We start from the raw sequence: 27,981 nt of genomic DNA on the forward strand, positions 1-27,981 counted from the left end.
TGTGGTTCTGGCTTTAAAGGAGGATGGGGCCACCAGGTGAGACCAGGGGCACGTCTAGGGGCTGGTGAAGTGGGACAGTGGACGCTGGGCTGATGGTGAATCCAGGGAAAGGGCCCGAGTGAGTGAAGTTGGGGCCCCGGCGGGGCTAGGCCTGCAGTGCATCTCTCTGATGCCAGCTTGGGCCTGGAGCTTCTCGTGAACCCAGAGAAACCGTATTGTTCTGTGGACAGCTGGCTGCTTCTCCGGACCTGCCCAGCCCCCTAAGTGTTTTGTGCAGACTGTCCCTAACTCCAGGACCCACATCAGACCCACTGACTGGTGAGGCCAGTCTCCCTGCAGAGACCCCGGGCGTCCTCCAGGTTCCCATGGCTGCTGGCACCTGGGCCCGTGGCTGTGTGGCTTCAGTCTCTGTCCCTGTGGACACATTAGCTCTTCCTTGCTGTCACACCCCCCCGCCCGCATCGTGGGAGGGCACTCGCGGCTGCAGTTAGGGCCACGATGATCTCCCCGTTTCAGGAGCACTGACGTGGTCATCTCTGCAAAGGTCCTTTTTCAACCTGTTATTTATAGGTTCCAGAGATTAGGTACCCGGTCTTTGGGGGACCATTTTCCAGGCTGTCACATGCACTAAAGTTCAGAAATCCCTCATGTGCTCACTAGTGGTCGCCGGAGGACCAGGTGTGGTGGGGAGCGGGGGGATGGGCGGGACAGGTCCTGGGAATGGGAGACACAGATGTCCAGGGATGAGTGAGTCATGGGGCCGGGAAGCACAGCGAGGGGAACACAAGTGACAATATTGTGCTGATCTCGTTGTGCCATGGCAGGGGGCCACCACGCTCTCAGTGGGGAGCACAATGTCTAGAGTTGTTGAATCACTTGGTCTACACCTGAGACTGATGGACCGTTACAGGTCAACTACACTCCAATAGTCAACATTAGCAGAAAAATCACAGATGGGGTCCACATCCTTCCAGTAGACCAGGCCCCGGAAACTGGAGCCACGAGAAAGTCCCAGGTTACATTTCCTCTCTGGGAGGAGAGCCCATGACTCTGAGCCCTGGGCCTTCCCTTCCAGCCCCATTCCCCAGGAACAGGCTCAACTGCCGCGGACCACCGAGCCTTGCTGAGCCATACTCACGCTCCAGCTGGTCACTCGCCCTGCCCTGAGAGGCGGGTCCTACTATTATCTTCCATTTTAGGGAGGAGAACATTAAGGGGAAGGGAGGCTGCTCAAAATGACAGAGCTAATTACTGGTGGAGCTGGGCCAGAGACCCAAAAGCTTCGTTCACACTCGGAGTCGCCTTCTTGGGGGCTCACCCAGATCCTTCCTGCAGATCTCCGGTATCTCTGACTCCCTAGCAGATTAGGAATCAAACTTTCCTGGAAGGGAAGCAGAGCCCCAGGTCCTCACCCTCGTCCTGCTCAGAGCCACTGCCCCGGCTGGGGTAGACACCTGCCTAAGCTGCTGGACCTGTCTTCCCATCTCGGCCACCGGGGCCAAGGGCAGGGAAGCTGGCCTTGCCTGGGGCAGGGATGGCTGCCATCCCAACAGATTTCTTAGGGAGGGGCTCTTTGAGGCTCCCAGCCTCCTAATTGTTTGCTGAAGGGGAAGGTGAGTGAGATTCATTATCATGTGGGTACACATTTGCTTGCACTGTGATTCACGTCCCTCAGGAGCGGGCCCTTGCATAAAGGGTGACGGCCGCCTGGCCTCCCAGCGGCAGGTGTCGGACAACCCTGTGCGGCTCTGCCCCGCGTCTCCTGTGTTCCCCGCGGAGCCCATGGCCATGTCAGCCCCGGTGGTCAGAGTAGCCCCCGGCGGCGGGCGGCCGCCGAAGGTCTTGGCTCCCACCAGAAAGCCATGAAGTACTTGGGCCAGGACTTTGAGAGCCTGAGGCGACAGTGCTTGGACTCAGGAGTCCTCTTTAAGGATCCAGAGTTCCCTGCGTGCCCATCTGCCTTGGGCTACAAGGATCTGGGGCCACACTCCCCGCAAACCCAAGGTGTTGTCTGGAAACGGCCCACGGTGAGTAGCCAGGCCTGCTCCTGGGACAGAGGGCTGTCGCTTCTTCAGGCAAATAGCTGAGGGAGAAGTCATTCTTTGAGGGAGAAATCATTCTTCCAGGTCCGTATTTTAGAATAGCTCCCCCGCCCCCTACCCTCGCCCTCCTTTAAAGTCTTTTGGCGGAGCAAGGGACGGAGGGAAGAGCATTCCTGGACTTTGGAAGCAGACAACTTAGATTTGAACCCCAGCTGGGCCTTCCTTGCACAGGGTGACCTCTATGAGGCTCTCGTTTCTCCTCTGTGAAATGGTGCCCAAGGGCAGGGGATGGAGAACTGTCCTTCCCAAACCTCAGCCCATGGCCTCCTGCTCCATGACCCTTGTCACGTGGTCTGAGCTGCGGGATCAGAGCCCCTCTGCAGGGTGGGTGTGAGCCCAAGTGAATCAAGGGCTCTGTCCTGTGTCTGGTCCACAGAACGAGCCACAAGGGACTAGGCTTTGGAGCTCCTGGCCAGGCCCCTTTTGTCTCCTCAACCATGATGTGAAAACTGAGCTGTGGGACCTGTCTTCTTGGCAGTGGTGGAAGAGGAAGCATGAGGACAGAAGGGCTCTTCAGATGTGGTCAGGACCACGGGCCAGCTCCAGCTACCTCTGGGCAAAATCCAGACTGAGAATCAGTTTCAGATTCTTGCTTCAAGAGGTAGTTCAACGGGCAGGTGTGTTTTGTGTGTGGGGGCTGCCTGCACTGGTCGGCGGGGGCGGTGGTCAGGGAGATGTCAGGAGTGAGCTCTGGTCTTGACTCTGATGGAGATGGTGGGGAGACAGGCACATGGGTGAGGCGTGGACACCCTGGGAAGAAAGATGGAAGTGCTCCACGGGGACAACCACGAGCCATGGGATCCTGGGGTGTCAGGAGGCTGCAACCTAGTGGACCTGGAGCACCCCAAGGAGCCCGGGGCGGGAGAGACAGGGATAAGGACACTCCGCTTGCCCTAAGGAGATCACTTGCTCCATTGCGCTTTCCCTCCCCACTCTGTCTCTCCTCTCCTTCCTTCCTTTCCTTATTCTAATTGCGGTAGAACGCACTTAACTAAAGACCATCTAACCATGTTAAGTGTGTGCCAAGAGCATTTCCGCTGCTGCAGCTGTCCATCACCACCTCCAGAGCGTTTACACCCATTCATGAATCCAGGGGCCTGTGGGTTGCTTCCACCCGTTGGCTCTTACGGATCACGGTTTTACGAAGACGCTATTCAATTATCTCTTTGAGACCATGCTTTCGATTCTTCCGGGTGTCTGCAGAAGTGGAGTCACTGGATCATTTGGTGATTCTATCTTTGATGTGTTTTTTTAAAGAAACAAAATGCAGGGACACCTGGGTGCCTCAGTCGATTAAGCGTCTGCCTTTGGCTTAGGTCATGGACTCAGGGTCCCGGGATTGAGCCCTGCATCAGGCTCTCTGCTCAGCAGGGAGCCTGCTTCTCCCTCTCTCTTTGCCTCTGTGCCTACTTGTGATCTCTGTCTGTCAAATAAATAAAATCTTTAAAAAAAGAAACAAAATGCATTTTATTGGTTTCTTTTTAAAGAAAGTTTAAAAAATCTTAAAAAAAAAAGATTTCTATTTATTAATTTGACACAGTGAGAGAAGGAACACAAGCAAGGAGAGAAGGAGAAGCAGACACTCCTTGTTGGGCAGAGAGCCTGATGTGGGACTCAATCCCAGGACCTGAGCCGAAGTCAGACGTTTAATGACTGAACCACCCAAGAGCCCCATTGAGCCCCTGCTGATTAGCAATGTTGAGCATCTTTTCATGGGTCTGTTGGTGATTTGGATGTCTTCTTTGGAGTATTGTCTGTTCGAATCATTTGCTCATGTTTAAATGGGGTCATTGGCTTTTTTGTGTCCCTGGCTGCATTTGAGAGTGACACCTGACTTTGTTGGTCTCAGGGGACTTCACACCAGTGCTCCTATGGCCCTGCTTCTCACAAAGGTGTTAACTTTGACCTGTCCCGAGGGGAAAGCAGATGGGATCTGCTGAATATGTATGTGTGGATGCTTTTGCTCTCTTGATGATAGAATGAAGTTTGCTACTTAGATGTTTTCTGAAATCATAAATTTTGGCATCCTGCCCCTTCCAGGTGTTTTTGCCTATTTTTGCTCTACTTTTCTAAAAGATTAAAAAAATTATTTGAGAAAGGAAGAGGGAGAGAGGAAGCACAAGTGGGGGAGCAGCAGACAGAAGGAGAAGCAGGTTCCCCATTGAGCAGGGAGCCTGAGTGGGACTTGATCCCAGGACTCTGGGATCAGGACCTGAGCCCAAGGCAGACACTTCACCAACTGAGCCACTCAGGTGCACCCATTTTTTTTTTGTCCTATTTTTTAAGCAGCTAAATGGAAGGTCTGCTTGGGCTCTTCTTCTAATGGTAGAAGACAGGTTGGCCCAGATTGAAGACCTCAGGGTCAGGCTTGGGATCTCATGACTCTACGGTGATGTTCTCAGTGGCACTGGGCAAGAACAGCGGCACTGTCACAGACTCCACGGCGGTGTGTGAGACCAGCGGAGCTCTCCGCAGAGCCGTCTCCATTCTTGGCTTCTCCATTTCGCCATGTACACGGCCAGCCCGGGCCTGTGGTTTGAGGGCTGCCCGGTGTGCATGGGCCCAAGCACGGCCCAGTGGACGAGACTTTTCTCTGTGCATTTCTGTCATTTGATGAGTGCGTTGACCTTAGGGAGAAATGCAGAGAGGGGAGCAAGGTGGGTCAAGCACACCAAACGGACCCAGGAAGCCGGCCAGCCTAGGTTAAGGGCAGACGTGGCGGGTATATGACCGTCGGGAGATAAGGGTTCGGATGAGGGGACCAGCCTTTGTCGGGGGCGGCCGCCCTCCTTCCAGCCGCTGCTCTGGTCTGATGAGCTGGGGACTTTCGGTTCAGCCTTATTTATGCGCAGGTCGTGTGTGCACGTGGGCGCAGAGCCTCGGAGGTGCTCTCTGTGGTCGGAGGGAGACAGTAGGACAGTTGGCTGAGAGCGCAGACTCGGGCGTCAGCTGGATCGGGTTCTGGTCCCTTCCGTGCTGTTCACTGGGCCTGTGACGCCACGTGATTTCCGAGCTCCCTTCCGTTCCCTCACCTGTAAAGAGAGAAATAGCATTATCTACCTTGCGGGGTTTCGCATGGCGCCTGGCATGTAACAGAGCTCAGTACTAGGAGTGTCTCTGTTATTCGAGAGGGGGAAGCACATTACGACGTGCTACCTTGAGGAAGCAGTTACACCTGCATGGCGAACGGGGGCCGGGCAGTGATGTGGAGGTCCAGACATTGGAGCAGGGCTGGGAAGTACTAGGAAGGCCCAAGTAGGCTCTGCGCCTTTGTTCAGTGAACACGGCCTGGGAAAGGTGGTAATGAGAGAGGGAGTACGGGGGGGAAATGGAGGTGAGGCGGGAAGCTCCGAAGGGTCCAGGACCTGAAGGGGCAGAGTGCCGGGCCGTGATGTGCCGTAACTGTGGCGCTGGTGTCCAGCGTAGCAGCAGCATGGGGTGTACCGCAGTCCTGAACCAGAGCTCCCGGAATGGCCCCGGGGGAGCGTGGTCACTGACAATGTGCTGTCCCTGTCACTCCCTGCCTCGGACTCAACACGGTGCCTGGGGCTCCCCCGTGCCCTGCGTCAGGGGCTGGCACAAGCCTGAGTAATTTGTGTCTGTGGTCTGTGTCTGTGTCTGAGTTCCTTACCCACATGTCAGTAAACATGATTACAGAGAAGACACGAGCTGCTTATGAAGAAGGAAGGATGGGGCATGGGAGACTCCCCTCTCCCAAAATGCCCTGCTTGCCACTTTCCCCTGTGTCCCCCACCCAAGTGTGGGTCCCGCAGGCAGGACGTGGTGACTGGGAGGGCTTTCTGTGGGCTCTAGAGGATGCACAGGACTTGTGAGTCCCTGCACTTGTTGGTTGGTATTTCTGGGCAGAGGTGTTTTGAATTATGCTAACAAATGATGTGAGGACAGGAACATCCCCTCTGTCTATAAATCACTCTGTGCCATTCTGCCTATAACCCGCGAAATTGCTGCCGGCCTCATGAACTAGTCTGTCTCCCGAGTGGCACTAGATGCAAGATTGTAGCCGAGCTCATGGACCCGTTAGCTCTGAGTCGCTGAGGTTGGCAGCACGTGACCTATGTCAGTGACGTGGGTGGCTGATCTGTGTGGCTCAGGGGAGCCATCAGGGGGATCGTCATACTCCGTGGCTGGGGTTTGGGTGATGTCCCAGGAGGGAGTGCCCGGCATGTGGCATTGCCGTAGGACGTGCAATCATTCAGAGCACTGAGGACCCTGGTGGAGGGCTCCCTGACTCTGAAGGGCGAGCCCAGCAGAGGAAGGAGAGGATGACGGAGGAGGAGTATTTAGAGAGGTGAGGGTACTGACGAGGGCAAGCAGGAATGCAGAAGCCAAGGGAGGAGAACTCCAGCAGGGGGCGAGGAGGGAGGGGCAGTCAGCACCCGGGGCAACGGTTCTCCCTCTGTGGTTCTGGTCGAAGGTAGAAACCAGATTTCGGGAGACTGAAGGATGAACGGGAGATAGGAGAGAACACTATTTTAAGAGGGTTTTTAAGGAGCGAGAGTCTGCGAGACCCCGTTCAGTGTGTTCTCCTCCCTTCCTTCCCGACGAAGCCGCACGGTCCTGTGCCAAATGAAATTTAATATGATTTTTTGGTCCCTCTCTTTTTAGAAAAGGATGTTATTTATTGATTTGACAGAGATAGAAAGAGGGTGTGCACGAGTTGGGGGAGCAGCAGGCAGAGGGAGAAGTAGGCTCCCCACTGAGCAGGGGGCCCTATGTGGGGCTCCATCCCACAACCCTGGGATCATGATCTGAGCCGAAGGCAGACGCTTCACGGATGGAGCCACTCAAGGCGCTCTACCTCTCCCTTTTTAATTATTAATTTCCCAAATCTCTCCACCTTCTGAATTTGGAGCTTTGAGAACACCTAGCTTGGGTGACGCCGGGTCTTGGTCTAAATTGCCCTGGAGACCGCAGAAGCAGGAATCAAAGGAATAGAACAGAGGGTCGGCCCGCGGAGGGCTGGCTGAAGAGCTAGCAGAAATTAGGATGAAATTCTAAGGCTCGCTCTGGGCTGGGAAAGGAGGTACAATACATTTGTGATAAAAACGGATGTACATGTCAATGCTTTTATGAGAACAGACAGTTTCTGAAATATTACAAAGGAAACGTGAGCGGCGAGCACTCTGAATGCAAGCGATTTCGGTTTTATGGGCATTATTTACTTAGACTTTTTTTTCAACTTATGTGCATATATTACTTTTTCAACAAAACACAAGTGAATGAATTTTTCTTACTACTTGGAAGAAAAAAAGCCAGCAGGAAGGCACTGTTCCCGCCCACTTAGATGTGAGCTGGTGGCGCTGCTTAGGGTGTGGGGCTGTCACTGCAGGACCCACGGTCCCCAGCGCAGGGCAGGATCCCAGTTCCTGGAGCTGGCCCCGCCACCTGCTTCCCCGGCGTTCTGATGCACTCGCGGTCAGTGACAGGGGCCTCTTTGCTCCTTGAAGACCCACGACTGCCCGTGACCGTCTGCCTGGGGTTAGCTGGACACACCTGTCCTGCTCCTAGACTGTCTAACCGACGGGCAGGCATCCTCTCCCGCCCGGAGAGCCTCCCAGACGCGCCCCTCCCAGGCATTTCACGTTCCCCCTTTGCGCACAAGCCCGCACCCCTTGTTATGCACTGGGCTTGTCTCTGACTTCTCCATGGAGGTCAGTCCGGGTTTCCCACACAGATGGACTCACTACAAGTGTGAGGCCTGTGCTCTTCTTCCCTCCCCCCGTCACCCTCGTGCCTGCCCCGTGAGGCTATGTGTGCAGGGTGGGCACCCAGCAGTCGTGCTGGGTAAACAGGGAAGAAAGTGCTTGGTGGGGGCCCCAGCGGTGCCCCAGGCTGGTTCCACCCTGACGGTCCTGAGCGCAGGGAGGGCGGGTCAGCTGCATGAACCGCCCTCCCTGCCCGGACACCTCAGCATCAGCGTCAGCGCCTGGGGCCATGGGCACGTCATCGGGGAGTTAATGAGTGCACACAGCATGTAGTCTGCGTAGGGAATGTTGATCTAATGCTCTCTGTGCAAATGGGGTGTTGTCTGAGAGGGAGGTCATGTTCCAGCACATCAGTGCCAGCCTCTGCCCTTCTCTGGCTGCCGCTCACACCAGTGCTTGGCACGGCATGCACAGTCACACCGATGCAGGTGGACGTGGGGAGGCAGGCTGTGGCTGCTGCGGCTGCTGCCCTGGACCCCTGCCTGCACCCCCATCTTGCACCCCGGCCCCGCACCCCCCTACGGCTTCCACCCTTCACTGGCCTGCAGAGTCATCAGCAGTAAGGTGAGGGACTCACAGAAGGTGACTTGGCCTCTTCCAGGCTCTGCTCTGACGGTGGAGCTCCCCGACCCCAGCTGCGACCAGTGCGGGGTGTCTTGTGACCCGTGTTTTGTCCCCCTTGCTTTCAGGAATTGTGTCCCAGCCCCCAGTTCATTGTGGATGGAACCACGCGAACAGACATTTGTCAGGGGAGTCTGGGTGAGTTACTGGGGACTCTCCATCTGGGGCAAGGCTGGCTGTGTGTGATATGACTAATGGGACCTCGCGTCCTGTCTGCGATATTGTGTGTGTGTCTGTGTTTCTGAGACGGTGCTCCTTGCGTGGGTCTGCGATGCTAGAACCGTGGCTCCCCGGGGCGATCTCTCCAGGCCACGGAACCCCCTTCCGCGCAGGAGCAATGGGCCAGAATTGTAGGTGCGCAGTGGACAGCCACGCCGAGCGATGCTTGACAGTTGTGGCCTGTACGTGGACACCATTCACCGGATGGAGCAGCCACATCTGCACAACTGTGGGCTGCCCCAGCAGATGCTCTAAAATGAGTGAGAAAATGAGAACCCCGTCTTCCCAGCTGAGCTCCCTTTAGGGAGCCCAGGATGGTGGCAGGACCGGGCCCAGAGACGCAGGCACCGGAGAACAATCCTACCCGTGAAGATCAACAGAGCAAACAGAAGTCCAGTGTCCACGTGGGCCTGAAAACCCTGTCCTCTCACAAGGTGCCCTCCCTTTTCCTCCTCATGCCAGCCGAGAAAACGCGTTCTCTTCCACCTGCTGGAAGCCTTTATGAATCCGAAATTCACAGGCATTTTATTTCAAATGCTTCCCACGTTCTGGCCTTAATGAGCGTTGCTCGCAGATACCCCCTTGGCCGAGCTCGCAGAGCATGAGTGCAGAACTGTGGGAATGTTCCGGGCACCCCACACGGTCATGCTCCCGCTGCCCAGAGCCACGGCCTCTGTGTCCCAAGCCCTTGTGCCATTCGAGCCATTTCTGTGGGGCTCACAGTGGGGGGGGGGGCGGGGGGGGGGCTGGGGGAGGCAGGGCACAGCATCCTGGCCCTCCTTGTTCTGCCTTTTTACTTTGAGCTCAGTGTTTAACCTAATTAGCATGTGTCTCAGGGAAACTTGGATGCCTGCTGCCCTGTGTGTCTGAACTGCTCCTTGTCCCCTCAGCTGAGGTGGCCACAGAGCTCTGTGTCTTCCGCTGTCAACAACAAGTGTCGTGGCAAATGCTGTCCTGTTGCATGGGGGTGCTGGTCATTGCGTGGCAGCAGTGGTCCTGGTGGGTGTCTGGCTCCCTCCTGCTCAGCCAGGCCATCCTCCCAGAGGCGGGAGCCCCTTAGCAACCATCAGAGGTAGTGTTTGGCCAGCGCCCAAGGCCTGGCTTTCTTTGTAGACGGGATTTTAGGTGCATGAAGCCTGGGAAATCTGCGATGCTGAAGATTCGATTGCTCCCAACAGCTGTGTGGAGAATGGGGCCTATGCCCTCTTATTGTGGGGCTCGGCCTCTGCCAGAGGAGAGCGTGGCTTTGGCTCCATACCAGGAGCTTAGTGGATGTGTTTTGGGAAACATGGGCCAAACAGAAGCCCCCTGGGTCCGCAGGACTGGGGCTGAGGAGGGGCACCGTGCTGGTCCCAGCCTCTCCTTGCTCCGTCTCCTTGGGGGACCCACAGCTCACCCCATCAGCACGGCCTCCATAGATGCGAGGAAAGCTCAGGTCTCTGCGATGGGGTAGGGCTAGGTGCATTGTTCCCTGGGAGGAACCTGGGCAGAGGGCTGAGGGGCATCCGTGGGATGGAGGCTGGCCACAGAGGAGGCCAGGACTGTAGCGTGGTGCCCTGAGAACCCAGTTCAGCTGCTGCCTCCCAGGTCAGAAGTGTCCAGCTTTGCCTCTGCAGGGGTGCAGGCAGGGATGAGGCCTGGCGGTGGCACGGTTTAGAGGGAAGGAAGAGTGGTATAGTTAGGGGGCTCCGAGGGCCTGGAGGAGGCCTGGGGGTCACCCTGAGATGGCTTGGTGCAGGCGTCAGAGCCGAATCACGCTGGCCTGTGAACCCCAGGGCACACCGAAACTGGATTTTGACAAACAAGCCCATATGAGCAGGTCAGCATCCATGTCAGGGCTGGACGTGTGGCGGCACAGAGTTGCTTGCTCCCCTGGACAGTTCCCTGCCTGCAGCCTGTCTCTTGCTGACCGCATACTGTCTCCGAAAGGTTCCCCTTACTTTTGGATCAGTGTTTCTCATTGGTTCACCTTTTTGGGTGGTTTCTTACTTTTTTTTGTCTTTTTTTTTTTTTTTTTTTTTTTTTTAGTGGATCACTGCCTTTATTTCGTCTTTACCATGAACTTTGAATAGAAGTGCAGAACACGATCTAGTATGTAGAAAAATAAAATTTTGGCAAAACAAAAACTGTTTAGGGAAATTAAATTGTATACTAGTATTTTCCATATGTACTTAGCAGATAAATATGTTACAGATAACATTGTAAGATGTCAGTTTGTGGTTATGAAAAAATTTTTAACTTCCTGAAATTTACACTGCATATTGAAATGATACAAATGGAAATTGCAATTTTTGTTAATAAGGAAGCCCAGTTTGCTAAAATAGCATTGATATCATTCGCATCAGATTTTAATTTGTTATACATCTTTGTAGTTCAGCAAATGCCCTTGATAATGAAAAATTAAAAAGTTATTAGGACAAAAATAATGATCTATGTAAAAAGGGGGGTGGGGACCAAAAGAGTCTTTAATATGCCTATATAATTCAGATCATAAAATTTTCATGAATTTAAGAGGAATGAGGATATATGAACACTAATAGAAAATAGTTTTCATTTGCATGTTCAAATGCTTATACAACTCTTCAGTCCATCTGGTTTTATAAGACCAAAACTCTGAACACAAAAGCAAAAATGTTCCATTACCTTATTATATGTTACTAAGTATCAAACTGCATCAATTTATTATGAGTTAAATTTAAAGAACATCACAGATTTAAAAACAAAAGTACTTAAGTACCTGACTCTTTTTAACTCCACAAATACCTAGCATCCCAAAGTAACATGTAAACAAACCTCTTTGCTGCTTAATGAATTCTTTCCAATTTCTAGAATAAACTAAATGGCATCAGATGTGGTGTATGACTTACATATACATTATGGTTTCATTCATTACTTTGACTGTATTAGTGATGTAGCAAAGAGGGAAAATTTTCAACTATTGTATTTATTTAAAATGAGCTGACAGGTTCAAATGCCTGTCCTTCAGAAAAGCCAGCAGCATTTTTTTTTTTTTAACATACTCAAAGTAAGATTTGGCCTAAGCCCTTAATACCTTCCTGAACAGCCATGCAACTAAACACCCTCAAAAGGTGTTGTATAAGGGAGAAGATCATGAAGCAATTTGTACTTTTTCCTCTGGATACTAGAAACAAGGTAAAGCAAATCCAGATTATTTCTTGAATGAACGGCTGTCGTGTTTAATATAATGGAGCTCTATAAAACTAGAGCCACCATCTTATATGCTTATATAGATATATACTTATTTTTAATAAAGTCTCTTGCTTGTTTCAAAATTTAAGGATGATCTTTTTTTCCTGGTCAGTCACGTCAAGGGTACAATAAATAAAGTAGAAAAGGATGAACTGTTTTGCATATTTCTGTGGAAGAACGAAAAATATTTATACTTGGAGAGGTTCAGAAAATTCACTGTGCAGAATGAACAGCTTATATATACACTATCTGTGCAATTTTTCTTGGCTGGGGTATTGAAATGCAAGAGCTCCTCCAAGACAAGAAGCCACATTCATTCTTGTCCAAATCCCTCTGTCTCTTCTATCGCAAAAAGAAGTTTTTCCTTTAGTTGTTCATAAGTCTTAGATGGTGGTAGATCCAAGCGATTAAAACATGTGTGGCTTCTTGGTAACCAGGTGTCTTTGCCAACTTTTTCAATGCAAAATTTTTGAGGCCCATTACTTCCCATGAGCTCAGCAAATCCTCCTAGAGGTAAACGGCAGGTTCCAGTGACAAACTGTAATAGTCGCATCCTTACTTCATTGTCTGTCTCCTTCACAAACTGCCAAAACCAAATGATTTGCTTGCTGTTTCTTGTATAATGTCGATACACAGTATTTCTCTGCCAATCTGCCAAGTCAACCTCCTGCATGCCACACACCATAACCTCTAATTCTTTCTCATCAAAGTACTGCAGCCATTGAAGAGGGACGACTTCATTGAAACCATCAAGGAAAGCTTTGGTCTGTTCCTGCACTCCTCGAGAAAAACGCCACTCTGTCATTAAACCGATATATTCATCTTTGTTCTCCTCAGTCACCAGGATATTGGAACCTCCTAACTTCAGGTCATGCGAAGTAACCTTTCCCCAAATTTCCATGTCAACAGAAAAGTACATTTCTAAGCCACATTCTTCAATGTTGTTATCTCTTATCCGGATAAGGGAGTTGTAAAATTCAGTATCAATAGATTCCAAATCCTTAATAGTCAGTTTTTTACTTAGCATACGCTTGTAGAGTGGTAAAGAGAAACCAGTATCAATAAACTTCCCATGAAAAAGTGCCATAGCAATAAAGCGACCAATAAAACAGAAGTATGAAAGATGGTCTGGTTAATGGTTGATGCTGGATTTATCTGAAGACAATAGTTGTTCTTGCCAGCATACTCAAATAAGCAATACATGGGGTTCAAAACTTCATGGGAAAGCAAGAAAAACAATTCTCTTGCTAGACCACCATAATCAAGTCCTTCTTCTCCTCTAAATATTACATATAATCGCCTTCTCAAGTCATAGGGTTTTAATGCCATAATCTGTTGGAAGGAATCTTCAAATAGTGTCTGCCTGGATACATTGATCTTTACATGACTGGGTAGTGCATTAGACTGGCACAAATAACGGAAGTGAGCAAGTTTCCATCTAAAGCTGCGTTCATAAGCAATCTGTGGACCACCTTTAGTTACAGATGATTTCCCATTGCGAGGATCTTTGAATGTTGTTGTTCTTGTATTATGATCAACAAAGTACCTAACACCTTCCCGAGTATACCTAATTTCCCAGCCTTCTGGCAGGGGTTCTTCATTCTGTAAGCCTTGAGTTCTGGGATCTTCCCACTGGGTTGTTTTTTGTGTTATGATTCACAAAGTAAACCCTGTCGGTTGAATCCACTCTTTTTTTTTTTTCGCAGCCTGGTGGCAAAGGCCCATATGGGTCATTTTTTCTGCAGCTAACATTGAAGCCGAATAGAGGTATCTCTGGTTGAACTGTTGCATAGCTCCTTGCAATTGGTTCCGCTGAGACTGCCACTGCTCAAAGTTTCGAACAGACTCCATGGTAGGCCACTGCCAGGTTGTTGTTGTTCTGGTGTTATGATCCACATAATAAACTCTGCCACGATCATCAACTCTTCTTTCCCAACCTGGAGGTAAAGGCTGTGGCCTCTCCCACGTAGTCGTTCGAGTATTATGATCCACGTAGTAAGTTCTACCATGAGGATCTTTTCTCTGTTCCCACCCTGATGGCAACGTTTCTGTGTTGGTACTTCCAGACTGCTGCCGTACAGGTTCCACACACCCATCTGGCTGTCTTAATTTGGCTGCCTCAAAGGCAGAATTATTTCCAGAATTAGAGGCAGCAAGATCTAAAGTACTTCTCGTTTCAGATCCAAATGCTGCACTGTTAGAAAGAATACATTCATTGATTTCTGAGGAAGTCAGTATTTCTTGAACTGGAGGATCTTCAACAGTAGTATTAGTGCAATTTGAAGACAAGGCATTTTCTTCTTTTCTTCAGACTATTGCAGTACCCGTGGTGGAAGCATTATCGGTTTGGTGCAGATGAGGATGATTCTCCATTAACAGTGTCATTGGCAGGCTCAGATGTGAGTGGTTTTTTGGAGCTGGTGTGGTTTTGGGGTCTGGCAGCAACCTGAGACGGAGATGAAGGTGTGCTGTCTCCATTAACTACATATGAACAGCATGAGTTTTGAACTAGACTGCTTGTGGGTGCATGATTATCTGTCCCATTAGTACCTTCAACAGCCAACCTGGAAGTTGGTCTTGTTGAAGGGTCTCCATTTTCACTAAGGCTGATCACCATTTTGCTGTATTTCTATGGTTGGAGATGTGCTGCAGTTTGTTAGATTTTCTTGCTCAATCACCAGTCCATCGAGCACAACTGTTAACTCACCAGTTTGCACTATACCATTCTTGTTTTCCAAAGAAAGTTTTAATTGTTCTTTCACGCTTTCCAATTTTCTATTGTGTATTAACAGAGCTTGTTTCAGATCTATTGTTGCTCTTCCTAATAAAGCATCGGCTTTTAAAGTATAATGACTCCAAACTCGAAATTCCAAAGTAGACTGTGGGGTCACATTTACGGTTAGCTGTTCATCCCATTTTGGATTAGAAGAACTACTGGGTTTGGCTGTTTTCTTAATTTCTCCATCTACAATTACTTCTGTATATACTGCTGTTCCAAACCAGTTCTTTTTTCTTTTTAGTTTGGCACTAGAAACAGTTACCTGTAACTGTAACCTTCCACTGTGGTTATTACTAGTATCAGACCGTGGTGAAGCAGTGGCCATGTCCCAATATTCAGCTTATACATGTACCAGGAACTGTGCTAGACACTGGGGATATAAAGATGAGTAAGACACGATTCCTTCTTTCAAGGAGCTCATAGTCTAGCGAGGAGACAAAAACCCGGCGCAAAGCTGTCGGCTCCCGGCCGGTCGGGGCGGCCACAGCAGCGGCGCCGGTTCCAGCGCCGCGCGCCCTTCCCCTTCCGCGTCCAAGATCGCCATCTCGCAGCAGGCGCGGCGGCGGCGGGGCGGCGGCGGCGGCGGTGGCAGCCCACCCAGCCCAGGCAGCCTGCAGCCACTTGGAACCCGCTTGCCACGCTCGGCGACACCCGACCCCTCCCCCCAACCCCACCCCCGGCCACGCGCCCACCCGCTGCAGACCCCACACCTCCCTCCTCAGCAGCGCGCCGCGTGCTCCCATAGATGGCGCCGCGCCGCGAGCGCGCGCCTCCCTGCCAGCCCGGCACCGCGCGCTGTGCCCGGTTTCTTACTTACTTTAAAGGCCGGCCCGTCTCCAGCCTCCCCAAGATGGGCTCAGACATGAGGAAGGCCAGAGATCCCCACAGATCTCAGACCGCAGGCTCCTGTTCCCATTGTCCTCACCCCCGCAGCCCCCTGTGCTTCTGACCCATCAGCTGCAGATGGAGGGCCTCACGACCCGTCGCTGGGAAACATCTCACTCCCCAGAGCACGGATTCCTCCCAGAGATCCAGCTCAGGCACAGCCAGATGGAGGAGAGGCATGGGATGAGGTCTGGGGAAGGGACGCTGATTGCCCAAACCTGCACGTGTGCGCCAAGGAGCACTGTGAGCCCCGGCCTCTGGGTATTTCTGAAGGCTTCATAACAGAGGCCTGATGGAATTAGGAATCACCACTGCTGAGGGGTCCCAGGGTCAGGGGATGGGATGGCTCTTAAAGGTCCAACCCACTCACTGGGGTTGGTTCTCCTGGCAACCATTTGGGTCACCTAGGGGCTTTCCTAAGCCACCTCGTTAACATAACAAAAGAACTGTGCAGAAGAGGACTGCCTAGCCTCTCTGGAGCTCTGAGCCCAGAAGCAGATCTAAGACCCAGCCTGCGTTTCTTTTTATAAATCACAGCCTCCAGGGCTGGCTGGTACTTATGCCAAAGTTGTCCTTGGGGTCCTGGGTGGCCCTAGGGGGGGGGTACAACTGTGCAGGGTCGGGCCTGTTCTCCCTAGGGGGCTCCCAGGCCCCACCCTGCAGCCACCACCACTCTGGGGGAGGGACCAACCTGCCTGGATCTCCTTGCCATCAGTGGATGCAGACGTCCCTGAGGCTGCCGTCTCCCCTCCTTTCTGCCTCCAGGCTCTGTGCCACCCTCACAGCCCCCATGAATGCCCTCCACTTAGGCTTCATCTTCAACCAAGTAGTGGCTTAACTGTTATTCCTGCTCCTGTCACTGATCAGCCTCATAAAGGGGCTACTGCAGAGATCCCAGCACTTGACCTCATCTCTGTCCCTGCTTCCCTCACCTGTCCTTCAGCCAGTGGCCCAGGGGCAGCCCTACTTCTCCCCTTGGCAATTAGGAAGTGCCCAATAAGCTGGACCCTGAGTTCTTGCTACCTATGATTTATAATAACACTAGGTGTTCAGACCTAAAGGGAATTTCTGATTTAGCACTTTCTGTTGTAACAAAGCCTAACTCAGGATGACTGTCTCTTGGTGGACTTAAAACCAGAGACCCTCATTGTTAGGGCTCGGGTCTGTTTTGCTATTTACTGGAAGTCCTGAGGCCTTAGGGTGGAGGGAGTGGAAGGTTCTAGGGGGTCATTATTTAAGCGTAATTTTTAAAAAAATCTCTTTATTGTTTTAATAACTATTAAACCCCATTGCTTGTATTACCCAAATAAAACATAGGAAGAACAAAGCTTAGGTAGTTCCCTGACTTTCCCAGAGGTCAGTGACCCAGGACTCCCCCATTCTAGCTCTACAGTTAGTCCAAACTCTAACCCACAGCCAGATCTGACTGGAAGGTGGCTGGCGAGGAGGGACTCGTCCATCAACGTATTTCCCAGGTTTTCCACCCACCTTACTCGCCACCAAAAGCCTCTTGTATCCAAATGCCTCTTGGCTGCTTCTGGCAATTAAAACTATGGTCCAAGGTCAAAGCCATGTCCCTATGGAGAAGAACCCAACGATTGTGCCACAGGCTTCAAGGCAGGTCCCCAAACAAGTTCCTGAAATGTTCTGAGCAGCAGAATAGAAGTCCATCCCCCCAAGAGGACTTTGAAGGGGCATGTGCTGATTTGGATGTGTTCCTGAACCAACAGTCCACTCACGCCTGACAGTTCTGGCAGGAATCCAAACACCCCCCCCTTGGAGCCCCGCGCTTGCCCGAGTGCCAGGAGGACCTGTGCAGTGTCCTGAGTGAGGCAGATGAAAAGAAAATTAAGCTCCTCCAGCTGGGCAGCCCTGTATGATGTCAGCAACTGAGGGACGCGGAGTTTCCGTGCCTTGAATTGTAATGCGTGAGGAGTTTTCTGAGTGGATGGATGGAGACAGCTCAGCCAGGCTCCAGAACACATCAGAGGGGCTGCGAGGATGCGTGTGTCCTGCGGGGTGGATGTCAGAGGGGCTGCGAGGATGCGTGTGTCCTGCGGGATGGATGTCAGAGGGGCTGCAGAGTGGTCACTCTGTCAGATCCCTCCGGGGCCTGTGCTGGGAACTGTCACTCGCCATCTCTCCTGCTGCAGATGTTGGGCGGACATGGGAGCTGTCATGCCTAGTGCATGTCCTCTTGGGCTCCCCATTCCCACAGACCGGGAGACTCAGGAGCAAACACACAGGGGCCACTGGGCATTTGTTCCAGACAAATCCATCGAAGTCATTCGGACACTACCCTGTTCGTCAAGCCGGGCCCCCCTATGTGTCAGCCTCCTGCTGGGGGTGCCAGACCAGGAGTCCACATCCTTGCTGGCTGGAGGGCCCCGGGAGGTCACCCCTGGGAGGCTGCCAAAGCGCTACTCAGTAGCGGCTGCTGGGGTGGGTGCTGTGACCCAGTGCACAGAGCTTAGGTACTGTCCGGTCTTAAGGAAACACAAAGAGACAGAGTGACTCGTGGTTGGAGAGAAGGGGCAGGTGGCTGAGCCGTGAGCTCTTGCTGGGGGAGGGAACAAAGCAGCCACTCCCCAAGGGGAAAGGCCAGGGCATCAGAGTTTGCCTGGAGGGCAGGTTCTTGGTGGGAGCAAAGGGATGAAAGCTGGAGACATGAGTGGGATCCGCCCTGTCTTCTTTCTTTGCGTTCTCCACCCCAACCATTGGTGCTTAGGGGTGGAATGGTCAGGGTCCTGTGATGTAGGGGCGGGCAGAGAACATCCCATCCTGAGGAGCCACCCGTGACCTTCAGACAAGGGAGGATGATGGGGCATCTGACCTGGAAGGGGGCGAGGTGACATGGGCTGGACGGAGCAGGGCCCTAAATGTCAGACTGGGCAGGGACATGCGGCAGGCCTGACCGGTGTGTCCCTGTGACTGGGTGCAGGTGACTGCTGGCTGCTGGCCGCCCTTGCCTCCCTAACCCTGAATGAAAGGCTGCTTCGCCACGTGGTCCCCGGGGGCCGGGATTTCCAGCAGAACTACTCAGGGATCTTCCATTTTCAGGTACTGTGCTTGGGGCCCATGGTGACCCTGCAGCTACGTGGGCGTCGGGATACAGCCAGAAATCTGGCGTCTCTTTGGACTCCCTCAAATCTTCACCCCTGGTGGCCAGCTGCTGACCTGAAGTCTTCCCAAGGGTATAAACAGTGGAGTCAAGCATGTTTCATAGCTCAAGCGGGTTATACACTGTGTTCTTAGCATAGAGCAAGTCAGAGAAAAGAAAACGTTGTTAAGAAAACTGTAAGGAAGAGGAAGGTACTCCATGTGTCAGCCCCCCGCGCTGCTCTGACCGTGTCATTTGGGAATCCTTCCCATGGGCTTGGGTCCCTCTCACATCCCCAAACCAGAGACCCCCCCACGCGGGCGCCTTTGCTTATCACTCACACGCTGGATGCCACGTGTCCTGTGTTCTCTGGCCTCTCCGGTGGGTGTGGATGGAAGACTCAGATCCTGCTCTTGGGGGGGCTTGGAGCTCGGCCCTCCACATGGGGTGATGTCTGAGGGGCCTCCGCCCCATGTCCCTTGCCCCCCAGTTCTGGCAGTACGGCGAGTGGGTGGAAGTGGTCGTGGACGACAGGCTGCCCACCAAGCATGGGGAGCTGCTCTTCCTGCACTCAGAGACGGGCACCGAGTTCTGGGGAGCACTGCTGGAGAAGGCCTACGCCAAGTGAGTAAGCGGTACAGGGCCGGGAGACCCCTGTGTCCCCGAGGATGGCACCTGCCCCACCCTGAACCCGGGGTGCCTGGCCGAGTCCCCCCAGCACCTGGACACTGGGGCCAGTAGCTCTCGGCTCAGCCCTGCCCCCATGAGGTGTGGATCAAGGTGGGGGAGTCAGCCCTACAGGTTCTTGGGGCCTCCCCATTCTCCTCCTTCAAATCCCAAAGTCAGTTCCTAGGTTAAGGTGAGTTTTTCAAACAACCATGACGAGGAAGGAAACAGATGCACTTTGGTGCTGAGGCCCCGACCAGCTCTCACTGCCCCCTTTCTGCTGGAGTTCCATGCAGGAAGCCTTCTTTGTGGGTTCTCCTGATGTGTGTCGCCTACCCTGTCCTGCAACCCCATACCTTTCCAGCCTTCTTCCCGGAGTGAGCCCCCGGGGCACTCTCTACCCATGGCTGCCCAGGGTTCCAACCCCCAGGAACCCAGGAAGCCAGGGTCCGTGCTGGGAAGGCTGCACTTGGCTTCCTACAGGACTTGGAGGTGGGGGGGTGGCTTGGTGGGAGGTAGCCAGAGCTCCCTGTCAACTCAAAGCAAAACTGGCAAAGGGCCCTCTCTTATCTTCCAGCCCACTCTGCATCCTAGCACCAGCGCACGTGGGCCCCTCCTCTGCAAATGACACACATTTTCTTTCTTTCCCTGCAGGCTTAACGGTTCCTATGAGGCTCTCACTGGAGGGTCCACGGTGGAGGGGTTTGAGGATCTCACTGGAGGCATTTCTGAGTTTTATGACCTGAAGAAGCCCCCAGCCCACCTGTTTCAGGTCATCCGGTAGGCCCTCTGCGCGGGGTCCCTGCTGGCCTGCTCCATTGACGTGAGTCTCCCTGCTCCCCACTGCATGGCAGGGAAGGGGCCACAGCAGTATCTGGGGCTGAACTGTGGGCAAGTCTGGGGACGGAAGGGTCCCAGACCTTATTAGTGGGTAGCAAGTGGGTACATCGTGGGAGTCGCTGTCTGCAGTGCCGGGGAATGGCCCAAGAACAGAGACCTGACCCCTGGATCCAGCATCCCACCTTTGCTGCCCCTTCCCTGCTCAGTGATCATGAAGCTTTAGGAAACAGATACATGGTGGGTGTATGTGGGGGTACCCGATGGAGTTGGAGATCCCTGAGAAGAAGGGGAGCGGATCTGGAGCCAGGGTGCATGTGCTGCCTGGGTGGGGGGGCTGGTGGTCTGGGCCCTGGGGCGGCATGGACACTGGAGCTGGTGTGTTGTTCCTGCCCCTCTCTGTCCCTGACCTGGTAGCCTTGGGCACGCAAACAGTACATCTCTGCCAAATCTCAGTTCCAGGGTTTGCCTGGTGGGGAGACGATGTGGGGCCTAGAGGGGGGCCTGTGGATGAGGAAGGGGGAGACACAGGAGAAGTAGTCTGGCCCAGAGCGGCCATCCTGGATAACTGGACTTCTTCAAGTGGCAGGGGATCATTCGGGGACCTGAGGTGACGACCTGGCGTCTGGTGGCATTTAAATCCTGTAAGTTATGCTCCGGCCCCCGAGCCACATAGCGCCTACCTGGAGCTGCAGTCTTGTTCAGAGGTCACTGAGGTCACCATTGCCACCTTCACCCCAGTGTCCCCCAGCGGCCAGCCCCAACGACGGGTCAGAGTCAGGGTCAGGGTCAGGGCCAGCCTCTGTGGACTTCATCCCCAACCAGGTCTCCAGTGCAGCTGAAGCAGGAGCGGAGGGCCACCACCTGCCAGAAACTGGTGAAGAGTCATGCCTACTCCATCACTGGGGTCCAAGAGGTAAAAGCTGGAAGAGAGGGGAGGGTAGCAGGTTGTGATACTGCATGCGTCCAGGTCACCACAAAGAGCCTCCCATCTGCTGAGGTCCCTCCCTGGTTTCCAGGACGCCACCCGTGCATGGGTCCCTCTTGCTCATGGGCCCTTTGGACTCTCCCCCTTGGAGATGGATCCCGCTGTCCGTCTGTGCCTCAGCTCCCTGGGCTCCAGCGACATGCAGATGAGACAGGCTTGGGGGTGGGAGGGCGGTTTTTTTGGAGGAGGTTGTAGAGATTGTCCGTTAGATTTTCTATGTGGGTTAAGAGGTGCGTGTGCACAGGTGGAAACCCATAGGACCCCAAAGGGGATAAAGGCAGTGATGTCGGCTGCCCCAGGATGAGGCCCAATGGAGAAGGAGCCGTGCAAGCAGAAAGCATGCACTGTAGTTTTCACGACGTTTATTTACTATATTCTGCCCACTTGGAAAAAGCGTTTGCAGTCACTTACAGTGACGTATGCAGACACAATCAAAACACGAAACTGAAATCCACCAGACAATGCAGGTGAGAGACAGGGCTGCCCTCGAAAAATGAGCTTTGCTCTGGGCTTCCCGACGGCCAAGCAAAAAGGGAAATGAGACGGGATCTCAGTTTTTGTTGTGTATGAAAACCGCACGAGTGTTGTAATTCACCAACACGCTCTTCTGTAAAGTCATTTCCCAAGCAGAGACTGAACACACATGTGTAAGCGTGGGCGAGGGCATGACGGAGGACACGGAGGGGAGTGGGACACCCAACACCTGACATCCTTTGTCTGAGTGTGTGTGCGTGGAATGTGAACACAGGGGCTCTAGCAGGGAAGGCAGTAAGTGTGAGCTTCCAGGTGTGTTTGCAGACACGCTGTCTGGGTGCCCATGCCCCCTCCACCACGTCCTGACCTCAGTGACCTGCTCCCTCTGCATCTAGGATTCTTGAGCTGTCCCAGAGAGGTAGCCACGGCACCCAGCTCCTGGGGCAGCCACAGGGCTTCAGGGCGGTGATGGTGTGTTTGCAGTGCTTGGCCCCATGTGTGCTTCCTCCAGAGGGTGCTCCTGGAATGCTGGCCACCGTGCTCTGTGTGCTTATTGTCATTTCATCTGGTGGGTTAAGAGCTCAGTGAGTCTTAGTCAATTACAAAATTTGAGTGCATGTGAAAGCCGACACGAACTTGTTTGTGAGCCAGACAGATGGTTTGTGGAAAACAAACCAAATTGTGGAAAACAGCAGTTGGCCACATCTGGAAAACATGCGTTAAAACAAGGGTGTGGCTCTTTGGGGACATTTGGAAAGTGTAAGTCCTCAGGGAGCAGACGGAGGGTGGTGGTGGACATGGGGTCGCAGGCTGTGGGGAGGACGCAGCGACGGGGGCAGACTTGCGGGCGTGAGGCCGGTGCTGGGGCCTGGGGCTGGGGGTGGACGTGGGGTGCGGGGGCGGTGGGCATGGGACATACGCGGGGGTGTGGGGAAGGTGTGGCGGCCTGGGGCAGGGGGTGGACGCGGGGATGCACTGGGGGGCAGGCGCAGGGGTGTGGGGCAGATGCGAGGGGTCAGGGAAGGAGGTGGTCACGAGGGCGTGGTGCGGGGCGGTTGCAGACTTGGGGGCGCCAGGCAGGGGAGCCCAGAGGCTCAGGTGCTTCCGCATGTGGACCTTGCAGGTGGATATCCAGGGTCGTCCCGAGAAGCTAATCAGACTCCGGAACCCGTGGGGCGAAGTGGAGTGGACAGGGGCTTGGAGTGACGAGTAGGTTCTTGGTCCCCATCCTCACCCTGTGCTGTGGAAAGGTGGCTCACGAAACACAGCGCTCATGAGACCTGGGGCCCCGTGAGCACGGCCGCATTTTGGGAGCCCAGCAGCCGGGTCAGGAAGGAGAACTGCTGGGCTCCTGCTGAGCAAAGCACGCCGCAGGCAGCTGGAGTCTGGCCTCTGGGTCTCTGCTTGGCCTTTGCAGGCTTGGCAGCTCTGTCTCCAGAATGTTTTCCTGTTTCCCACCTGCCACACAGTGGTGATTGCCAGGGGAGGCCGGACCCATGAGATCCCGCACCTCCCACTGCAGACCATCTCTCAGACGTCTCTCAGACAAAAGCCACGCCCCCCAGTGCCCAGTGGAGGAAGCCGGATCCGGCCCTCGGGGCCAGCTGGTGGCAGGCAGCGGCGGGCATCTGGGAGGGCTGCTCGCCCTTTCCTGACAAGGTCATGGGGGGGGCAGGCAGGCTCCCCTCACCCAGGCCTCGTGCCACTGAGGAAGCACCTGGGAAATGGGGGGTCCCTAAGTGCTCGGGAGCCGCCCTGTGCTGCCCGCCCTTGCCTGCCAAAATGGCAGGACATGGCCCATCACCGCACACTTCCCTTCAGGTGTGTGCCACAGAGAGAGGTAGGTCCCGAGGGCAACAGACGCTGATTCCGCTACCCGCATTGGAGCAAAACCCAAAACCTACTTACCGCCAACTGCCTGGGAAGGGCGCCCGCGCTGAACGAAATCAACGCTCTGTCTTTTGGCCATTTCAGCCGACAGCTCTTTAGCAAGCTGCCCAGAGGCTTCTGTGACCCCATCTCCTTCCCTGACAACACCCCCTCCCACGCGCCCAGTCTCTGAGAGGCTGGGGCAGGTGCAAAAGGGGTGGTGTCGGGGGGGGGTGAGAGCTGAACTCCAGCAGCTGGAGACACAGCTGGGACCATTTTTGTAGCAGCCGGTGGGGCAGGAGGACACTGGGTCTCTGAGCCACAGCTCTAAGTCAGCCCAATGTCCAGGTAACTTAAACAATCTAAATTTGTCTTAGGCTCAAAACCCAATTGGGAGATTTGATTCAGATCCAGAATTCTCTAACTTGTCTAATCTTTGTTTACAACAAGAACATTCTGAGATTTGGGGCTGATGGGTGAAAGTTTCCCTGAGCTGAAGGCTTCCTGGGTTCCCTCCTGCATGACCCCTGTGGTCCTGTGTGGCTGGACTTTCCTGGGGGAGGGCAGGGTTTGTGGTTTGTTGAAGGCATCCAGGGAAGGGACATTTTTATACCATTCGGTTCCTAGACGCTGCACACTTATTTCAGGAGACCGAGCTTGGTAAAGGTCAGGCAGGAGGCTGGAGACGTCATTTGAATATACGTCTATGACACATATGGCCATCGCCACGGAAAGGCCATAACAGGAGGCCCTCACAGGTGACACGACTTCAGGAAAATTGCTGCCCGACTGGGCCTGATGGCTGTCACTGGCGGCTCGGGAAACGGATGGTGATGGTGCACCTATGCCCAGAGAGTGTCCGACTCCCCCAGGGTCCTCACCTGAGGGATGAGCCAGAATGACAACCAGCCCATGGACCAGATGCACGCCTGACAGGCAGCCTCAACCCTCTTCTCTTGGACCTGCAGCCCTGTCACGGCGTGTGGCAGTTTCAGCTAGAAATGAAGGTTTGCCTGGCAGTGAAATTAAGGCAATGTCCCAGCTGCATGACTGCGGTCCATGTCTTTGGTCCGCATCCCTCCCGGGATGTGTGTCCCCCCCTCCCCCACCACTGCCGGCCTGCTAGGGTCTGGCTCATGACCGTCTCCACCCTCCGGGGGCCATCTAGCTTCAGGAAACTGTGTGCTGCAGCGAACCTTTCACAAATGACCACCTTGGCTTCTCTTTTTAAAGATTTTAATTTTACGATTTCCTCCAGTGCCCCAGAGTGGAATGACATAGACCCCAGGCAGAAGGCGGAGCTGGATAAGAAAGCGGAGGATGGCGAGTTCTGGTGAGCACCATCTGCAGGAAGATGTCCTTCCCAGCGGCTTCACTCCCCAGGCACCCAGGGTTTCAGGAAGCCCATGTGGCTCCTGCTGGGGGCGTCCTTTTCTCCCCCGTCACCCTTAGGCTGCCCGACCTCAGGGACTGCATGTGTCCCTGTCCTGCTGCCCCGCCCCCTCATGAGGCAGAGCACCAATCCCATCTCAGCAAGTTGGGCTTAGCCACATGACAGGGTGACTTCCTTTGTGGATGGGCTAGGACAGATGACAGGGACGTCCCTTGAACATGGTTTAGGGACATCTCTGCTGGGCAGACTTAAATTGGAGGACTGAAGTCTCTGCAGATTCCGAGGTGCCTGGCCCGGTGGCAGGGCCCATTTACTGTTCTGTCCCTCTGCCTGGTTGTTAGACATGCGAAGGGCGCTCTCTAATGAAACAGAGATGACAACGGTAGCCAGGGACTTGGACAGTGGCCCCGTAGACATGACAGGGTCAGAGCTGGTCCCTTGCTCTGTCCTGGAACCTGCCCCGTGAACCCAGAGCCTTCTGATCCTTCTGCCCCCAGGATGTCATTTCTGGATTTCCTGGAGCAGTTCTCCCGGCTGGAGATCTGCAACTTCTCCCCAGCCTCCCTGAGTAGCGAGGAGCTACACAAATGGGACCTGGTCCTGTTTATGGCCGCTGAGGTGGGGCTCCACCCCTGGGGGCCACACCAACTTCCCAGGTGAGCTGGACGGAGGGCTGCGGGGCCCCAGATCCTTTTGGCCTGTCCCCCCTGGGCTGCGCAATGCCTCGTCCTGTTCACTGGCTCCTGGTGCCCCGCAGGGGCCCAGCTTCTCCCTGGGCTTGGAGGCCAGGGCGGCAGGGTGGACAATGGTTCTGCAGCCCCCAGCTGAGGCTGGAGCTCAGCCAACGGGGTTCTGTAGCTTCCACACTTCCCCCACCTGCCCCTGCCCCCCAAGGATGCCTCGTGCTCACCGTGCTCCTTTCTCACTCTTCTCCCGGTCCCTGCTTGTCACGCATCCCCCTAAGATGCGTGGACCCTGTGTTGCTCCAGTAGATCATGCCATGCTAAGTCTGTGTGCCCTAGCTGAACCCGGAGGGTGGGGTAGAGCGGCCTGAGCCTGGGGGTGCGTGATGGCCACTCCTTCCTCCTATGGGAGCCACTGGAGCTCCACCCCGGGAGGATATCTGGGCAAACCCCTGCCTCTGCCCTAACTGGGGGGCTTTCATCTCACTGTGGGTGGGGAGCCCTCCCCGGTTCCCTGGACATCACTGACGCATCCGACATACGCTTCTCTGGGCTGAGACAGCCGAGGCAGCAGGAAGAAGATGCAGAAAAAACGACCCACCTCCCCAAGGAGAAATAAAGGAAAGCAAAGCCTGCTCCCTCTGCCCCCCCCAGCCCTCTGCCCCCCCTAGCCCCTCTGTCCCCCCCAGCCCCCAGCCCCCCAGCCCCGCAGTCCACCCAGCCTCCCGCTCCGGGCTCTGACGCTGATCATTGCAGGGCTGCACTCCGAGTCCTAATAAAATCCCATGTCCGTGCAGGCTGGGTCCGGACTACCATGTGTCTCTTCTTCACTCCCCACCCACCACCCACCATCCAGCCCAGAGCTCCGCGCCTGGCGGCAGCTTGGCTCACCAGCTGCAGGGCCCTGGGAGGCTCCTTTTCCTCTGCGGCGCCTTGTTGCTTGGTCCGCACAACGAAGGGTTAACACCCACCAGGCAAGGCTCAATGTAAACCCGTGGTGTTCTGTAAGTGTAGGGCATTATTTTTGTAGCTCATTCTCTTCCTCCAGTTCTGTTAAGGAGTAAACAAAAAAATGTAGGGATTGCAATGAGGTTGCATTTGGAAGAAGTTAAAATACGTCCGCCATTAGAGAGCACTTAGAAAACGGGTAAGAGATGGGCCCGGATTGCTTTGGCAGCGCGGAACCATCGGGGGCGCCCCCAGAGGTATCCGCCCCCAATCACCGTCTCCACCCCATGGGCATAGTCACCTAGTCACCTAGCTGTCTGGAAGGGACCGACGGTTCCTGGCCCTTTCGTAATGATGTTCTGTACGTCTACCTGGGAAGCTGCAGGGACTTGACCTTGCAGTCCGCGCTTGTGCCCCAGACAGTCTGGACGTGGAGGTTCTGATGGAGAGGAGGGATTGAGTAGGAAACGTTCTGGTTAAGTCCGTGGCTCTTGGTCTCCTGTGCATGCCTTGTTATCTCATCGAGTTGGACCCTCATTTAGGGCATGTGAGGACCACCCCCACAGGCTGTCCTCCCCTGGGCCACATCAGTATTTCAAAACCGCTGAGGCCCCTCTTCTTCATTTATGCACTGCCGCCCGACTGTGTGCCCTCCCTTGACCCGCCGGACCTCTCTGTGCCTCGGAATGTGTAGTCGCTGTTTTGAAAGAGTTTTAAAAAGTTCTCTTTGAAGGGAAGCCATCTTTTAGAGTACCCATAGGTGGTGTGGCTTGTGTTCTTTTTAATTACCTCTCATGCATATTCAGTGACTTACCAGGGAGAGATGGTATCTCAATGCTCCAGCCATCTGGCTGAGGGGCAGAGGGTCAGCCCCCACGGCTGGAGGGGACAGACGCCCACCAGACCCGTTGTCTCCAGAGCCTGTGAGCAGAGGCCTCCTGAGACGTGACTCCCCTCACACCCCGAGATATTCCTCCCTGAGAGGGGCTCATCTTCACGGGCCAGGAGCTTAGAACTGGAAGACTTGGGGGTCACTCGTGAGCATTCCAGGGCAGCCCTGGCCCATCAGACCTCGAGTATTCCCAGTCAGACGGCGCTGTGCAAAGTTTCCGGATGCCGCGGGGTGCGTCTGCCAGTGTGTGGGAGGGGAGGGGGGAAGGGAAGGAGGGCGTGCTCGCCACGCTGGGAGCAAAACTTGCCCAGGCCCACTGACTGCCAGCCGCGCCCTCTCTGGGGCGACCAAGGCTCTTCCCTTGTGTTCTTTCCCGCCTCCCCAAGGGGGAAACCATGCCCGGCGACCTCCTGGAGACCTCCAGCCACTTACTGGACCAATCCCCAGTTCGGAATCCATCTGGCCTAAGTGGATGACAGCCAGGAGGGGGCGTCGGTGAACCCCACTGCATGGTGCTGCTGGGTCTGATGCAGAAGAATTGTCGGTGCCGGAAGAGGATAGGACAGGGTACGCTCAGCATCTAGTCTAG

General features: G+C 54.3%; 2 protein-coding genes across 2 annotated transcripts; one reads left to right on the forward strand and one right to left on the reverse strand.

Annotated features, from left to right (window-relative positions):
- Positions 1-23: 23 nt before the first annotated feature.
- Positions 24-27,976, forward strand: LOC101689059 (calpain-8). The gene is given in 13 exon segments (XM_045072313.1): positions 24-36; positions 1,720-2,027; positions 8,518-8,587; positions 18,484-18,602; positions 19,133-19,266; positions 19,963-20,143; positions 20,990-21,061; positions 22,731-22,816; positions 24,735-24,809; positions 25,367-25,481; positions 25,483-25,525; positions 27,817-27,876; positions 27,879-27,976. Coding segments are annotated over 13 exon segments (1,374 nt in total).
- Positions 12,129-15,089, reverse strand: LOC101689333 (NEDD4-like E3 ubiquitin-protein ligase WWP1). Its single transcript, XM_045072312.1, is given in 5 exon segments — positions 12,129-13,012; positions 13,015-13,522; positions 13,524-13,613; positions 13,616-14,224; positions 14,226-15,089. Coding segments are annotated over 5 exon segments (2,298 nt in total). The 5' UTR covers positions 14,496-15,089; the 3' UTR covers positions 12,129-12,191.
- Positions 27,977-27,981: the final 5 nt, after the last annotated feature.

This window comes from Mustela putorius, unplaced genomic scaffold, assembly GCF_011764305.1.
Source record: "Mustela putorius furo isolate JIRA1106 unplaced genomic scaffold, ASM1176430v1.1 tig00004013_pilon_pilon_pilon, whole genome shotgun sequence".
Taxonomy (NCBI): domain Eukaryota; kingdom Metazoa; phylum Chordata; class Mammalia; order Carnivora; family Mustelidae; genus Mustela; species Mustela putorius.